This window comes from Rhineura floridana, chromosome 3 (assembly GCF_030035675.1).
Source record: "Rhineura floridana isolate rRhiFlo1 chromosome 3, rRhiFlo1.hap2, whole genome shotgun sequence".
NCBI classification, from domain to species: Eukaryota; Metazoa; Chordata; class Lepidosauria; order Squamata; family Rhineuridae; genus Rhineura; species Rhineura floridana.
The window spans coordinates 10167834-10186248 of record NC_084482.1 but is presented as its reverse complement, the minus strand read 5'-3'; the positions used below and the strand labels follow the sequence as shown (position 1 = coordinate 10186248).

Here is an 18415-nt window from a genome sequence, read left to right as displayed (position 1 = left end):
AAAACTTATATGCTCAGTGAAGCTTTTCCTTGCCGCTGATGCCAGTCATTTGTTACATAACGTTTAAATTAAATTTTATACTGACTGTTAACATGACTAGATTTATTTTATTATTGCTAGTGTATTTTAATGGAGTTAATTGTAAACTACCTTGATGTTTTCATAATAGGTGTATACATTTTAAATAACCAAATAATGATAAATAATAAACAAACTGGTACCAAGAACTGTGAAATGTTTACACATAGTGTTTGAAGTCTGCAAAGCAATGTCAAAATAACGAATATCAAAACAGAAAATGGTTAATAAAAAAGTTCACATTCTTGTAGTTAGGGACACACTGTATCAGTAAATGCAACTGAAATCCAAGTTAACAAGGTGAATATTGTTTCTTTAGTGCGTTTGAGTTTTCATAGCCTTTCATGCGAATTATCATTTTGCAGTCCTTACAACAACACTGCAAAGTGGTTGCAGCTCCAGACACTCTTGGATAAGACCAATTATCTGGATCCATTTCAGTCAGGTTTCAGGCCTGGTTTTGGCATGGAAACAGCCTTGGTCACCCTGTATGATGACCTTTGTCGGGAGAGAGACAGGGGGAGTGTGACTCTGTTGATTCTTCTTGATCTCTCAGCGGCTTTTGATACCATCGACCATGGTATCCTTCTGGGAAGACTGGCTGAGTTGGGAGTGGGAGGGACTGCGTGGCGGTGGTTCCGCTCCAACTTGGCAGGTCGCCTCCAGAAGGTGGTGCTTGGGGAACATTGCTCGGTACCCTGGATTCTCCAGTATGGGGTTCCGCAGGGGTCAGTTCTGTCCCCCATGCTGTTCAACATCTACATGGAACCATTGGGTGCAGTCATCCGGAGCTTTGGAGTGCGTTGCCATCAGTATGCTGATGACATGCAGCTCTATTTCTCCTTTTCATCTTCTTCAGGTGAGGCTGTCAATGTGCTGAACCGGTGCCTGGCTGCGACAATGGACTGGATGAGGGCTAATAAACTGAAGCTCAATCCAGACAAGACTGAGATGCTGCTAGTGGGTGGTTCTTCTGACCTGATGGTGGATGTCCAACCTGTCCTGGATGGGGTTGCACTCCCCCTGAAGGAACAGGTTTGTAGCTTGGGGGTTCTTCTAGAACCATCTCTGTCACTTGAGGCTCAGGTAGCCTCGGTGGCATGGAGTGCCTTCTACCAACTTCGGTTGGTGGCCCAGCTGCGCCCCTATCTGGACAGGGATAACCTGGCTTCAGTTGTCCATGCTCTGGTAACCTCCAAGTTAGATTACTGCAATGCACTCTATGTGGGGCTGCCTTTGAAAACGGTTTGGAAATTGCAGCTTGTGCAAAATGCAGTGGCCAGATTGGTAACAGGGACCAGATGGTCCGAACATATAAAACTGATTCTGGCCCGCTTGCATTGGCTGCCTGTATGTTTCCGAGCTCGATTCAAGGTGCTGGTTTTAACCTATAAAGCCTTACACGGCTTGGGACCACAATACCTGATGGAACGCCTTTCCTGATACGAACCCACCCATACACTACGCTCAAAATCTAAGGCCCTCCTCCAGGTGCCTACTTTGAGGGAAGCTCAGAAGGTGGCAACAAGGGAGAGGGCCTTCTCAGTGGTGGCCCCCAAATTCTGGAATAATGTCCCTGACGAGGTGTGCCTGGTGCCATCACTGTTATCTTTTCGGTGCCAGGTCAAGACTTTCCTCTTCTCCCAGGCATTTTAGCATGTGTTTTAAATTGTTTTGAATTTTTTAAAATTGTGTTTTAAATTGTTTTTAAAAGATGTGTTTTAAATTTGTATATTTGTTTTTAATGTTTTTAGTTGCTGTAAACCGCCCAGAGAGCTTCGGCTATGGGGCGGTATACAAATACAATAAATAAATAAATAAATAAATAAATAAAAAAGTGGGCATTATCATGGCCCCTTTATTTCAGCTGGGATCCAAAGATAGTGGCTTTCTAAGTGAATTTACAGCAGGGAGAAGATCCAAATTGAAGATTTTCCAGCTGAAGATGAACTCATAGTTTCATCTTTTAACCACTGTACTATGTCATCTTTTCTGCATTGTATGTTTATTCATCAGTATCTAATAATCAGATATATCTTCTGTTTTTACCCCCAGGGATGTGTGTACTTGGTGGTGAAGACAGTTTTAATACTAACCCCATAGTGAGTTCCACAGGTCTGCGCAGATACTATGGCTTATTCAGGATCGACAATGAAAACTGGTGCAGTGATGGGAGGATAGAGTCACGTAACTACTGTGGTATTTCCTGCAACCGTGAGTGATGTGTTTTTTCCTTTGCATTATATTACCTAGCAACCCTGGCTAATGTATTAAATAAGGAAAGTTTTATCATTCTAAGGAATGATGCTCAGGCATACATCATCCTTCTCTATCCTCCACTTGTTTGTGCCATGTTTCTGTATGTTTTTTAAAAGTCCACATGTAAATTTTTGCACATCTTGTGTGCATTTCTCCCAGTATACCCCATTTGCACAGGTTTGTTTTGCAGAGTATATGCATGTTTTGCAAATAATTTCCGCAATACAGTTTTGCATGTTATTTTCACAAATGACATTTTTGAATGTATTCTTTCATTGGAGAACTCTGTTGCAAAATTCAGAGACATGCAAAGCGCCAAGTTTCAGTTTACATATTTATTTATTTATTTATTATTTAATTTGTATCCCGCCCTTCCTCCCAGCAGGAGCCCAGGGCGGCAAACAAACCACTAAAAACACTTTAAAACGTCATAAAAACAGATCTTAAAATACATTAAAATAAAACAGCATTAAAAACATTTTTAAAAAAGAACTTTTAAAAAAGGGTTAAAACATTATTAAAAAACATATTAAGCAATTCTAATACAGACGCAGACTGGGATAGGTCTCAACCTAAAAGACTTGTTGATAGATGAAAGTCTTCAAAAGGCACCAAAAAGATAGCAGAGATGGCGCCTGCCTAATATTCAAGGGAGGGAATTCCACAGGGTTCATATTGGTTTGAGAAGTGCATATTTGATAAATTTTTCATGAAGATGCATTCTGAAATTTTTTTCCTAATACAGAAAAACTCTGTACTCCTCAAGAAACTCTGTAGTTTACATCTTAAATTACAGACCTCAGTCTTGCAGCACAATCCTGTGCATGTCCCCTCAGAAGTAAATTCTATTGAGTTCAATGGGGCTTTCTCCCATGTAAGTGTGCAAAGAAATACAACCAATGTGAACTTTGGCTCAAAATGAGACCTGCTAAAGAACCATGTCTGGCTTAGTTAGGTAACATTGCAGTGTGAGAGACAATATCAGTCATGACTTCTTGATTATCATTACTAGAGATTTCAGGACATAACACTCTGTATGTCATTCAAATCAGTTATTTATTTATGACATCTGTCATCCCTCACAAGGTAGTTTACAATGAGGTTTAAAATCCAGGACATGGCTGTTTACTATAGCCAGCATGGGTTTTTCACATTCTGCCATATTAAATTGAAAATAACGCCAGGCCATTTTGCTGCTTCCCATAAGCTCACTTCAAAAATCTTACAAAACTGATAGTCCTAAATTCAGAAACGCTTGCTTAACAACTCTGTAAGTTTTCATGGCAATACACAAAACACTCAGAGAGACTAGAGAGTTCAACCTGCAAAACAAAAGAAAAAAAATCCAGACCCCTGTTGGACTTTTTTCTGTCAGAGGTCTCATAATTTTTTGAAATTAATTAAAAATCAGCCATGTTCACAGAGTACCTATAATCTTATTACTGACCTTGCCCAATACTCCAACCTCCATCTTCTGCAGTTTAAAAGTTTTTAAAAAATGCCTGGCTGATATTTAATTAATTTAAGAATTTAACATTGAAGTCTATGATAGCGCAGGCATGCTCAGTAAGAACCAACTCTCAGTGTACTAAAAGCATGCTGTTTAGCTTGGCTTATCAGGGGACCGCAGCCATGCCAGACATTTATTCCACTTTAAACAGTCATGGATTCCCCCAAAGAATCCTGGGAAGGGTAGTTTGTGAAGGGTGCTGAGAGGTGTTAGGAGACAACCTATTCCTCTCACAGAGCTACAATCACCAGAAGAGGGCCTGACTGTTAAACCCCTTTGGCCACTGGAGTTTTGTCAGGGGGATAATTAATAATAAGTCTCCAGACACAAAGTTACATAGGTATTTATCAGTTGTTTAGTAGAAAATTCAGAGCTGCAGGGTCCCTTCATGATAGTTACAGCCATGTACACCCTTTTTTGCTCCTGGATTAAGAATGAGATCTTTGTTAATGCATTCCCTCACAACAACAAACATCTCTAGGAGCCAATCAGCATGAAAGTGGAGAGCATTAGCAACTGAGAAGAGTCTTCTCAGTGGCTGACTCATCTCCTTTCAATCTGATTGGCTCCAATCTGCAGAAAAGGCAAGGAAGCCTATTAGAAGACTCTTCTCAGTGACTAACACACTCCCTTTTCATGCTGACTGTAGGATGCTTGGAGACATAGGGACCCTGCTCCCAAAAAAGCAGAGGGACTAAGATCCCCTGGGCGACTACCCTCCTGGTGCTTATGGACATGACCGTAATATATTTTGTGACGTGCAAGTTTGACATTATTTATTAAGTGTGTTTAGGATTACACTGATGGCATTCCCAAATATGTACTTTCACACAGATGTTGGTTTTCCATAACACAATGTTTGTCCAAGCCTCCACACTTGGGGGGGGCACTACTTGCACACCCCTTCCATAAGCACATCAAAGTTGGATACACACCTGAACCAAGACCCAGACAAAAGGGCACTCAAAACAAAAAGGTAATTACAGTGGCTGAGTAGATCTTGTACAGTGGTTATACTGACTGGGCAGCCACTGTCCTTCACATTTTACAAAATACTTTTTCCTATACAATTATGATTTCCTATTTATTTAATCTAAAAATATTTAAAATACATAAAAACAACCAGGGGAAGATATTGGAGAAATATAAAATAAATATAAATAAAAAAGGGGGGGAGGTGAAAAGACCTTAAATGTGCTACTCACCATCTCTCAGCCTATCCTCCCCTCAGGATGAAAACAATGGAGAACCATGACCACCCCCAGGAAGAAGGGCACACTTAAAATGTAGAGGACAAAATCATCTACAACCATAGTGTGAAATCAAATACTTATTGGGACACAGTATGAAGAAATATTTATATAAACATGACTATCAAATATGTTTATGAATTACACAATCTTTAAATATATTTATAGTGCAATCCGATGTTTGTTTACTCAGAAGCAAGTCCCAATGTATTCAATGGGGCTTACTCAAACTGGGAAATGTGCAGAGAACTACAGCCTCAAGTGATAAGGAACTTGTTCTTTCAACTTGTTCTTTTAAGTTGAGACCTTATCCAAGTCTGAGTCTGTGTTGGAATTGCTTTTTAATATGTTTTTAAGCCTTAGCTTTTAAAAAATATTTTCAAAGATGTTTTAATATATTTTAAAGTCTGTTTTTATGATGTTTTAAAGTGCTTTTAGTGCTTTTGTTTGCCGCCCTGGGCTGCTACTGGGAGGAAGGGCGGGATATAAATCAGATAATAAATAAATAAACTTCATTCACCCAACCCAAAATTCAGAATCATACCTCTTTAGGCTGTTTTCCAACTGTTTATTCTTGCTCTATGGTTATTGGATTTTAAATGGCTTTATTTCTTGTTGTGAGCTGCCTTGGTTTCCAACCCTACCTCACAGGGTTGTTGGAAAGACTACACACACACACTACAGATGTATAAATACATACAGCCCATATAATAGTTTATTGTCAAACCAGTTGGTCATTGCAGAAAAATCAGTATTAGTTTTAAAAAAATCAGCATTCGTTTCCTACAGAATAAAAACTGTAATACCTAAGTAAGCCCTGCCTACTTGCTTTAAAATAGGACTGGAGAAGGGGACAGAAAGAGTTAGAACACAAACAAAATTCTTTTTTACATTCACTCCAAAGTCTCATTGATTTTCAGCACGTTCATAACCATGTCTACTCAAAAGTAAATCCTATTGAATTCAATGGGATTTACTCCGGAGATATGGGATTAGCAATGCTTTTACCCCCACAAAAGCAAGTATTGGGAAGGTTTTGAAAACACTGCCCAGGATCTGACTCCTACACACAAGAGGGAAAAAACTGAAATATATATACTTACCCAATTTATGAGATTTTCAGATAAAGAGGGGGGGGGAACCACCATTTTCTGGCCTTGCAATGAGGTTTACTAGACACTGCCACAGGTCAAACAAACACTTCACTGATTGACTGCAATCCTGAATGGGCGGGGTTAAAGCTACGAAGTGCTATACAGTAGTTTAAAAAAAGATTTAATGCGGGCGGCTGATGTTTTTATGTATATCTCGAGAACCGGACCACCTAGAAACTTAATTTTTTTAAAATTAAAGTTGAGAATCACCCCCCTCTGATGGTGTCACCTGGTGTGGTCCGCACCCCCCGCACCCCCGCACCCCCCTAGTGACGCCACTGGGGGCGGCTGATGTTTTTATGTATATCTCGAGAACTGGACCACCTAGAAACTTACTTTTTTTAAAAATTAAAGCTGAGAGCCACCCCTCTCTGATGGTGTCACCTGGTGTGGTCTGCACCCCCTGCACCCCCCTAGTGATGCCACTGCTGCAGCTGAAAAGGGCCCACCCTGCAACCACACCTCCACTGGTGGTGGGACATGAGGTGGGGGCCTTAAAAATGACTGAAGTGGGTGGAAAAGATTATGGGGTGGTGCCCTGACTTTAGAACCCTCCCCAAGAAGGCCTAGCAAATCCTCTTTCCCCCCCTTAAGGAATCTTTTTAGCTTGAAAGGCTGGTATGGCAGAAAGAATTATTTTAGTGTTGTTCCTGCTGCTGTGCTGTGATTCAGAGTGCAATCCTAACCCAGGCTGCTGGCGCTTTATGGAATGGTGGGATCAGTGGTGCATCTGCAGGCCTGCAGTCCATGGTGGCTTGAGCAGAAGGGAGTGTGTGTATGTGTGGCAGATCACAGAGCCAGCCTGGAACTGTGCAGCAATTGGTCCCGGTTCAGCCAGTCTCTGCCCCCCCCCCCCAGAAAGCCCTGTTTGGCTGCCACTGGCGAGGTTCCTGCTGAAGGCACTTCCTCTCACATGTTTGGTGAGCAGAAGCATCACTCTGCATGCAGGGGCTGGCTAGAGAGTAGCTAGAAGCTGACAAAGCTGGCAGAGCTGGGTGGAGGGGTACCAACCTTCCCTTTGGCCTGAAATAAAGAGGATTATTATTGTCGTGTAAACCTTTTGTTTAGAAAGTTTTTACCCTGGCTTTTTGCAATGGATTTTACTTTACTACAAATATGTTTCATACTCCTACTAGGGAATGGAGGACAATTTGCCCTGCTCAGATTCCAAAGCAGACTCACCTGATCTGATCTGAGTGGATCATGATCTGAATCTGTTCAATGGTCCACTTTGGAATCTGCAGTCCGGTGGATTCCATTGCGAGGCAGTCTGAAGGTCGCATACTGTAAACACCAGGGACAGCAGCCATGCTCCCCCCCCCATACAATTCCCCTTGGGAGTGATGGAAAGTTACCAAGTTCTCCTGTCACTCCTGTATGTGTGTGTGTTTGGCTTGCTTTATGTCCATTCAAAGTGTGCAGCAACAAGGAGCTTCACTCAGTAGCCATTCTGGCTGTGGGGAGCTGCATATCCTATTCTAGAAGTTTTAAAGGAAAAAATGTTGGAGGGTGGGGACAAAGACAGCATGCAACCCTTGGTCTCTGTTGCAAGTAGTTTTTTCCCTAGGCAGATTTTAAAGGATTTTCTAATACAATTGACTGAGTCTTGTCTTCTCCAAAAGCTGGGATTGACCAGACTTTAATGGGTTTATCCATCCCTAACTGCTACTACTGCTAGTATGTTCCAAGAATGCATACTGTATAGAAAAACTGACGGTTTCAACCTTTCAGCTGTGTAGGTCTGATTCCAAAATAACGCAAGTTATTGTGATTTGTAGAAATGATTACATCATCCTACATGTCTGCCAAGTTTGCTCCAATGTGCAATTTTGGGAGTCTTCAAATAGCCATTCCTTTGCAGCTGGTACAGATACTGATTTCCAGTGGTCGGTCACAATTATTTTTGCTCCTAGCAAAAGATTAACCTCTTACTTGTCTCACCCATCATTAGTAGCATCCCATTTGAAAACGATTACAACATCTGCTTTTAAATGCACACCAGTTATCTGGTAGCACAGTCCGCCTTGGAGTCTAGGACAAGACTACCAGGAGTTTACTTATGGGATGTTGGGATGGCATGATGTAGTGTGAGATCTTCTGGTAGATCTCGGGGTGATTTACAGTAAATTGGCAAGGGTTTCTGATTTGCAATGGTTTAACAGTAGAATAGTAAACAAAACAAAATACTTCCCCGCAAATCGTGGCATTAAAATAAAAACCTGAATATGTGGTATGTTGTGGATTTGTATATACAGGTTATATATACAGTAGGTAGTTAGCTGTGTGTTGTGAGCAGGGGTGTAGTCCAGGGTTGTGGGGGGTTGTAGACCCATATTTTTGCGGGCAGCAGGGTCCCAGCCTGAAAAGGGAGCGTGTTAGCCACTGAGAAGAGTCCTTGTCCTTTCATACTGAACGGAGCCAATTAGAGTGAAAAGAAGTTAGTTAGCCCCTGAGAAGACTCTTCTCTGTAGCTAACACACAGCTGCCCCTTTAATGCTGATTGGCTCCTAGGGATGTCTGCTGTAGAGGAGTGTGGACGTGTGAGATGACAGGGAGAGGAAGGGAGAAGAGGAAGTGGAATGGGGATGTGGTTATGAGGGTGTGTGGTGTGTTTATCATGAAAGGACCCTGCACTTCCAGATTTGCCACTGCATTACTACTTGTGAGCCACCATTTTGTGTCTAGCTTTGCTCCCCCCAGTCGTTATTTTGCACCTGGGCTCCAGTTGCTGGATCTCAGGGTTTTTAGTAAAAAAACTGTGTTGATCTTGCAAGCCTGAAGTCTGCCCATCCTTGCTGTAAAGCACAATGAGAGTCAGTCTAGGCCAAATCATGGGATGTAAATTTTTTAAAAAGCACATTGTTTGGCTATCATCTGTGGCTTCACAGCTTTTAGAAGGAAACACATACACTTTTCCTCATTCAAATGTGCGCTGCTATGTCTGGGGATGGAAGGATCTGACAATTTCTGTTCTCTCAGTTTCTCACCTTTCCATTCTTAAATTCAGTTCTCCACATTTCTGCAGCAATTTGTGATTTTTTTTTAAAAAAAATCCTCCTGAAAAATTAATTGGCATTTTAGAGTGAATTTCTCCTAAACACATTTTTGTATGCTGTTTTTACTAATGTACAAATTTTTGCAAGCAATTTCCCCAATTTATAATGCATTTTTGTATGTTATTTTCATGAATATAGTCGTTTTTATGCACACTTTCCCCTAATATATACATTTTTGTAAATATTATTTGGAGAACTGCACCGTGATATTCAGATAAGTGCAATGTTTGACAGATGGCTCCGTTTCCGTTCTCATATTGTTTTGGAAAGTGCAGATTTGATAGATTTGCCTTTAAGTGCCAGAGATGAGGATGAGGAGGAGATCAGTTTGTTTTTGATGTAAGTTTCAGGGAATGTTTCTTTATGGAGCTGGATTTATTCTTAATGTATTATTAATTTATTATTTATTTATTAATTCTGTTTCTATGCCGCCTTTCGGCCAAATGGTCCTCAAGGTGGCTCACAAAAAAAAAAAAAAAAAAAAACACAAATACAAAACACACATCAGAAAAAATACAGTGCACAAAAATTTAAATAACAAAATATTAACATTGTCAAGAAAACAATATGACCATCACACATTTGAGGAAGGGGCTCAAAACCCGCCAAGAGCCTCCTCTTCTTGATTTCAGACATCTTTAGCAGACTCTCTGGCGTCCACAGGCCTTTTCAAGTTGGATGAATTCTTTTGCAGCTCTTCAGTTCTTACGACACTTCTCTGATTTCCTACTTCTCTTGCGTCAGCTGTGATCTTTATGTTTGGTGCACACTACTTTGATGCTTTCGTTTACCGTCAAGAAAGAAGAGTAGCTAGCAAATGGCAAGCAGTTGGCCTCGCTGCCAGCCATCCTGTAGCTGATGTTAACCAAACACCCAGGCGCAGAGGCTGTCAGAGAGCAAGTGATAGGCAATGTCCAAGGCGGTTGGCCCGAGCTGCCGCAGCGACAGGTCGCTCTCCTCCCCCAGGTGCGGCTGCTTTGATGGCGGTCCGGGCTCTTCCCGGTTCTCAGCGGTGGCCTGGCTGAGGGCGCGGTGGGTGCTGAGGCTGCCACCCAGCAAGGCCAGGGCACTGAGCACCATGTAAGTGCACAAGCTGGGCCAAGGGAAGAGCTCCAGGAAGAGCAGTGGCTTCGCGGCGGCAGCCTGGTGGGCTCCAGCCCCAGCTCCCTTAACACTGAGCAATGTACTTATAGACATTAGAATTTGCAGAGTATGAGGGAAGGGAAAGACATATTGAGAAACAGAAGGAAAATGCTAGCAGGAAGTCACTCCTAGGAACAGGGAGTACTTAATGAAAAAAGGACTTCCTGTTGCAAAGATTATGTTGCTATGTGGCTGAAATGGATCACCTGTTCCTGTGGTGACCCTACTATTCCATCAGACTTTAGAAAGTGAAAGCACTTAGTACAGGTTTTCTAGTAGATTACCTGATCCCCATTCAGAGAAGGCCATTCGGTATAAATCAACAACAGCCACTGCAATAAAAGGCACCACCAAAACCTCATTTCCCCCCCTCCATTAATCTCTATTAAACCCTCTAACTGCTTGTCTTATTCCATATCTTTGCAGAATTGCTCGATGACAACCTCCTAGATGATATTGCATGTGTTAGGATAATGCTCAAGAGCAGAATACAGATACAAACCTGGTGAGTCACATCAGCTTCGTAAACTCTACCATGGACAACAAAAGAGGGAAAATAAAATAAAAATAAAGCAGAAGCTGCTGAACATGCTATATCTACTGAAATCATTTTATAGTTGAGCCAGAAGGTCCTTCCAATCTTAAAAAAAAACCCAAAAAACTAAAGCCCATAATACAACAATAACTTGTCTAAATCTACTGAGTAAAATCAAAATCCCTGTATAGGATGCAGTAGGGGTGAGAGTAGGGCTATACTGAGAGCGGTATGCTTTCAGATATGTCCCTTTCCACATTTTCTGTTTGTAGGCACTTTCAGAATTGCAAGTTTGAGGTTTGAAATTTGTTTTCTACAATGTAGAATTGGCACAATTCTTTCCCTCCTGCAATGAATTCAATGCAGGATGACCCCAAAATGATGGCAGCTGAGACCTTGATATAGATTTTAAAAAGACATGAGCAAAGTGAATGTGTGCACATGGATTTTAGCACCTCTCATTTAGCATTTGAAAAAGAAAAACAAAACCCCAGCCTGGCTAGCCTTGCTCCCAACATCCCTTGTATGTGTTGGTTTCACCTGAGCATTCCCATGCTGAGCAGGAATGTCTGAAAGGGGCTTTCTACATGCATTAGGCTGGACATAGTTGAAGCCTCCTCATGGCTAGACTTCCTGATAACATAGTGTTCCTGTTTGTGGGGAAGGTTCTAAGTGTGTTCAGCCATATGCGCTTAGAAGCCCACCTTGGACCTTCAGCTTCATTGGATGTCCCTGAGCTCTAATATGATGCAAGAGGGAGAAGAACTCTCTATCCACTTCCTCCACACCATGCATAATTTTATACACCTCTGTCATGCCCATCATTGCACTTTTTGGCAGCAAGTCCTTATGTTTCATTCTGCATTGTGTGTACTTCTGCATCAAATGCAAACTATCTATATTCCAAACCTTGATTTCATTCCTAAGTCAGGGTGAAATTTCATGTTTCATATTTCCAGAACCATTCTTAATTTATGATTATTTGATATGCACTTGATTAAAGGGAAAATCCAAGGAATGTTGCTGATTTTTTTCTTCTTTCTACATTTTCAGGACAACCTGGAGAACTAGATGTCGTACAAAGAAATATTTCAACTATCTCAGTGATTGTGGTTTCTGAGATCTCAGTTCCTCCTTGCCCTTTATAATTAAAGCTGTGCACGCTGTGATAATGCCCCATCCCATTTCACCGTACCCTGCACCTGGTGTCATTTGAATAGGGTGGCCTTTGTTTTAAAATAACATTTCAGAACTTCACAGCTCCTGTGAACCAGTGAAATATAAATATCAGCTGGCTCCAAGATACAAAGCAAAGCCTGCCAGATTCAAATCCAGATAAAATTAGTTATGGCTACATCAATAGCTAACCAGTCTCTCCAGCTCCAGCACAACTTAGGCACAACTAACTTTCTTGAGGTCAGAAGAAGTTTGCGAAACTGGGACATGGCAGCCTTCATTGGCTGGATTGGGCACGGGTGGTACAGGGAAAGGAGAAGTCCTTTAGTTTAGTTATGATTCAAGATTTGCTGCTTTTATTTTGATTTCTCTGCTTTAATATTCAATAAAATGCTTTAGAAGCAAGTTCTCCCTCTCTTTCTCTAATCCATTGTGACCAGGATTGTATCCGGGTGCAGAATGGGTGGACATCACCCTACCCATTTCCTTCCCACCGCGGCTCTTGACCCATGTAGTCTTGAACCTTCCTATAAAACTATTATCTCCACCTACATGGGTTCCACAGTGATTCTTTGTGTCCCCATCCTCATGTTAGAAGCCCATCTGTGAAAACTGAGTAGGCACACATGTTCAGAATGCATATATCTATGTCATACAACATAGACATACATAAAGGATATACCAGCTTGGTCTCACCATCACCCACAAATGCTGGCCATCTAGTGCACAATCATGTTAGTGCTGCCTTCATCATGATGCCCTCTAAGTATTGTTGAACTCCAGATTCCACCAGCTCCAGCCAGCATGGCCAATGGGGAGGGATGATAGGAGTTGTAGTCCAGCAACATCTGAAGGAGCAAAGGTTCCCCATCCCTTGCTAAGGTGGTGGAAGGGAGGACCAAGAGGGGGATGGGTTGAGAGTAAAGAAGGGGGAACTGCTCAAAGTGGTTCTCAGATTAACTTGGAAATTACTCGAGTTCTTCAGAAAAAAAGAGATAATTTTTCTGAGTTAATCTGAGGACTCAGAAAAATTACCCTTATCTTACCATCCTTTCTCCTGCCCCATAGTAACTAATGAATCAATGCAGGCAGGAAGAAGAAACTTCCAGGACCAAATTCAAGGGTAGGGGTTGAGGCTACCCATCTGTGGGGGACCCATGGTGGGTGGGTGGGTGACTTTCTCTGACCACCCTTGGAGTTGACCCATGCATTGTTCTCCTCCCCCCATCTGCTTTCTTAGGAACTCATGGCTTCATTAGTAGAAATTGTTTCACTGCCAAGCTGCATAACCTACATTTGGTGTATTAGAGAGGTGAAGAATCTGTTTAAGCCCAAGGGCCGCATTCCCTCATGGCCATGAAAAAGTCAGAGGCTCACGCACGCACGCACACATGCACGCACACCGCACTCAAGGAGGACACAGAGCAGGTCTGGTGAGGGGTGTGGCCTGGAGAGAGTCATGAGGGCCAGAGAGAGAGGCCTGGAAGGTCACATTTGGCCTCCAAGTTTGAGGTATCGCAAAGAGAAGTCTGATGACACCATGGGCTGATGGAACTAGTGTCATGGTTCTATGGAGCCTGGCCTGGGGAATGATCCATAACAATTGCCAATGCATGCATATGGAACAAGCTACAGTCCTCAATGGGCTATTTAGTGCATTCTGATGGAGGAAAAAGTCAGAGGTGAGCCAAAGGTCAGGTCCATGCTTGCATGCATACTTCTGTTCAGAGCTGGAGTTATTCAGCTCCTGGTGATTTGGCTCTAGAATGGCTTTTTTAATCGAAGTTCAGTCTGCACTTGGAAAAGGAGCCTTTACTACCTATGCATAAAAATGACATGAAGAGGTTTTAAGATGTCATTGAACAAGGCTAAATGAAAACATAATTAGTCAGACATGATGATTTTATTGTTCCAGTATTCCAAACTCATAATCTGCTGCACAGCTCTCTGAACATTTGTCCTTCCCCCTCATCATTCTTCCTTCAATTGTCTTGGGACTGTCCTGTTTTTTTATTTGTTTAACACTTAAAGGGGAGTTGTTGCTAATCTCGGCTAATAAAGGCTCAAGATATTCAGTCCTCAAATCGGAGTACAGGGTACATTTAGATAAGACATGTACTGTGCCATGTTCTCTACCTTGAGGCAACCAGCTGGACAATATCTGCCCACATCATTCTGAGCCTCATAGCATCCCTTTACCTCCATTAACTGCAAAGAGTTCAGTCTACATTTATGTGATGATGCACCCAGCAACGTGTCCTCTCGACCTTTGCCCTTCTTGGCTTATTAAAGCTTGCCGAGAGAGTTTGACCAAGAGGATGCAGGGTATTGTGTGGCTTGCTCTTAAAACATGAAAGAATTAGGCTGCAAAAACAAATCAGATTCAGAACAATGAAGAGGGGGTGAATAGAAAAGAAAACATAAGCTTAGGAACCTTAAAAATGATGCATGCCACTAATACACACACACACACACACACAGAGAGAGTTTAACACAATTATAATTTATTTATTTATTGAATTTGTATACCGCCCCATAGCCGAAGCTCTCTGGGCAGTTTATAGTAACTAAAAACATTAAAAACAAATATACAAATTTAAAACACATCTTTTAAAAACAATTTAAAACACAATTTAAAAAATTTAAAACAATTTAATTACACATGCTAAAATGCCTGGGAGAAGAGGAAAGTCTTGACCTGGCACCGAAAAGACAACAGTGATGGCACCAGGCGCACCTCATCAGTAACATTATTCCAGAATTTGGGGGCCACCACTGAGAAGGCCCTCTCCCTTGTTGCCACCCTCCGAGCTTCCCTTGAAGTAGGCACCTGGAGGAGGGCCTTAGATGTTGAGTGTAGTGTACGGGTGAGTTCATATCGGGAGAGGCGTTCCATCAGGTATTGTGGTCCCAAGCCATGTAAGGCTTTATAGGTTAAAACCAGCACCTTGAATCGAGCTCGGAAACATACAGGCAGCCAATGCAAGCGGGCCAGAATTGGTTTTATATATTCGAACCGTCTGATCCCTGTTACCAATCTGGCCACTGCATTTTGCACAAGCTGCAATTTCCAAACCGTCTTCAAAGGCAGCCCCACATAGAGTGCATTGCAGTAATCTAACTTGGAGGTTACCAGAGCATGGACAACTGAAGCCGGGTTATCCCTGTCCAGATGGGGATGCAGCTGGGCCACTAACTGAAGTTGGTAGAAGGCACTCCGTGCCACCGAGGCTACCTGAGCCTCAAGTGACAGAGATGGTTCTAGGAGAACCCCCAAGCTACGAACCTGCTCCTTTAGGGGGAGTGCAACCCCATCCAGGACAGGTTGAACATCCACCATCTGGTCAGAAGAACCACCCACTAGCAGCATCTCAGTCTTGTCTGGATTGAGCCTCAGTTTATTAGCCCTCATCCAGTCCATTGTCGCAGCCAGGCACCGGTTCAGCACACTTGGGGGATGAGCAGCTATCCTCTTGTGCCGAGGATATATCTCCAGGGGGTGGAGGGATCCTTGTAGTGGGTGATTTGATCATTAGGAACATAGACAGTGGGGTGTGTGATGGGCGTGTAGACCGCAAGGTGTTTTGCCTGCCTGGTGCGAAGGTTGCGGATATCGCCCGTCGTTTAGATAGTTTGGTAGACAGTGCTGGGAAGGAGTCAGTGGTCGTGGTGCACGTTGGCACCAACGACATGGGGAAATGCAGCCGTGAGGTCCTGGAAGCAAAATTTAGGTTGCTAGGTAGGATGCTGAAAGCCAGGACCTCCAAAGTGGCTTTCTCTGAAATGCTACCGGTTCCACGCGCAGGACCAGCCAGACAGGCCCAGCTTCGCAGTCTCAATGCGTGGATGAGACGATGGTGTCGGGTGGAAGGGTTTGGATTTGTTAGGCACTGGGGAACATTTTGGGACAAGCCGGGCCTGTACAAAAGGGACGGGCTCCACTTGAACCAGAATGGAACCAGACTGCTGGCACTTAAAATTAAAAAGGTGGCAGAGCAGCTTTTAAACTGACTGAGGGGGGAAACCCGACAGGAGCTGTGAAAGGTCCGGTTCGGAATAAACCTCCCCCCTGGGATAAAAACCAAAGAAATGATGAAATTTTAAAAGGGGTAGGCCTAGAAGTAGGCATTGTGAGAGCAGGGGCACAGGATATAAATTCAGAAGAGCAAAATTACCACAGGCCTAACCACAAGTGCCAAAGACACTTGAAGAGAGACACTACTTACAAGTGCCTGTACGCTAATGCTAGGAGCCTGCGAACCAAGATGGGAGAACTGGAGTGCTTGGTCTTAGAGGAGAGCATTGATATAGTGAGCATAACGGAGACCTGGTGGAATGGAGAAAACCAGTGGGATACGGTTATCCCTGGATATAAACTATATCGGAAGGACAGGGAAGGACGTATTGGTGGCGGAGTCGCTCTATACGTGAAAGAAGGCATTGAATCCAGCAAGCTCGAAACCCCAAAAGAGGCAGACTCCTCCACAGAATCGTTGTGGGTGGTGATACCATGCCCCAGGAGGGACTTAATACTGGGAACGATCTATCGTCCCCCTGATCAAAATGCTCAGGGAGACCTTGAGATGAGATATGAAATTGAGGAAGCATCCAAACTAGGAAATGTGGTAGTAATGGGTGACTTCAACTACCCGGACATAGACTGGCTGCATATGTGTTCCAGTCATGACAAAGAAGCAAAGTTTCTAGATATTCTAAATGACTATTCCCTAGACCAGTTGGTCATGGAACCGACCAGAGGGACGGCAACCCTGGACTTAATCCTCAGTGGGGACCGGGACCTGGTGCGAGATGTAAGTGTTGTTGAACCGATTGGGAGCAGTGACCACAGTGCTATTAAATTAAACATACATGTAACTGGCCAATTGCCAAGAAAATCCAACACGGTCACATTTGACTTCAAAAGAGGAAACTTCACAAAAATGAGGGGATTGGTAAAAAGAAAGCTGAAAAACAAAGTCCAGAGGGTTACATCACTCGAAAATGCTTGAAAGTTGTTTAAAAACACTATATTAGAAGCTCAACTGGAGTGCATACCGCAGATCAGAAAAGGTACCGCCAGGGCCAAGAAGATGCCAGCATGGTTAACAAGCAAAGTCAAGGAAGCTCTTAGAGGCAAAAAGTCTTCCTTCAAAAAATGGAAGTCTTGTCCGAATGAAGAAAATAAAAAAGAACACAAACTCTGGCAAAAGAAATGCAAGAAGACAATAAGGGATGCTAAAAAAGAATTTGAGGAGCACATTGCTAAGAACATAAAAACCAACAACAAAAAATTCTATAAATACATTCAAAGCAGGAGACCATCTAGGGAGACGATTGGACCCTTGGATGATAATGGAGTCAAAGGTGTACTAAAGAATGATAAGGAGATTGCAGAGAAGCTAAATGAATTCTTTGCATCAGTCTTCACAGTGGAAGATATAGGGCAGATCCCTGAACCTGAACTAACATTTGCAGGAAGGGATTCTGAGGAACTGAGACAAATAGTGGTAACGAGAGAGGAAGTTCTAAGCTTAATGGACAATATAAAAACTGACAAATCACCGGGCCCGGATGGCATCCACCCGAGAGTTCTCAAAGAACTGAAATGTGAAATTGCTGATCTGCTAACTAAAATACGTAACTTGTCCCTTGGGTCCTCCTCCGTGCCTGAGGACTGGAAAGTGGCAAATGTAACACCAATCTTCAAAAAGGGATCCAGAGGGGATCCCGGAAATTATAGGCCAGTTAGCTTAACTTCTGTCCCTGGAAAACTGGTAGAAAGTATGATTAAAGCTAGATTAACTAAGCACATAGAAGAACAAGCCTTGCTGAAGCAGAGCCAGCATGGCTTCTGCAAGGGAAAGTCCTGTCTCAGTAACCTATTAGAATTCTTTGAGAGTGTCAACAAGCATATAGATAGAGGTGATCCAGTGGACATAGTGTACTTAGACTTTCAAAAAGCGTTTGACAAGGTACCTCACCAAAGGCTTCTGAGGAAGCTTAGCAGTCATGGAATAAGAGGAGAGGTCCTCTTGTGGATAAGAAATTGGTTAAGAAGCAGAAAGCAGAGAGTAGGAATAAACGGACAGTTCTCCCAATGGAGGGCTGTAGAAAGTGGAGTCCCTCAAGGATCGGTATTGGGACCTGTACTTTTCAACTTGTTCATTAATGACCTAGAATTAGGAGTGAGCAGTGAAGTGGCCAAGTTTGCTGATGACACTAAATTGTTCAGGGTTGTTAAAACAAAAAGGGAT

At 42.7% G+C, this 18415-nt stretch overlaps 1 protein-coding gene across 1 annotated transcript in view; it reads left to right on the top strand.

Annotated features, from left to right (window-relative positions):
* LOC133379318 (lysozyme C-like) overlaps positions 1-12165 on the top strand; it is a 45003-nt gene extending 32838 nt beyond the window's left edge. The window contains exons 2-4 of the mRNA XM_061614362.1: positions 2134-2292; positions 10877-10955; positions 12039-12165. Of these exons, the coding sequence (XP_061470346.1) occupies positions 2136-2292; positions 10877-10955; positions 12039-12105 (303 nt within the window). The 5' untranslated portion in view covers positions 2134-2135 and the 3' untranslated portion in view covers positions 12106-12165. The remainder of the gene's footprint in view (positions 1-2133; positions 2293-10876; positions 10956-12038) is intronic.
* The last annotated feature ends 6250 nt before the right edge of the window (positions 12166-18415 follow it).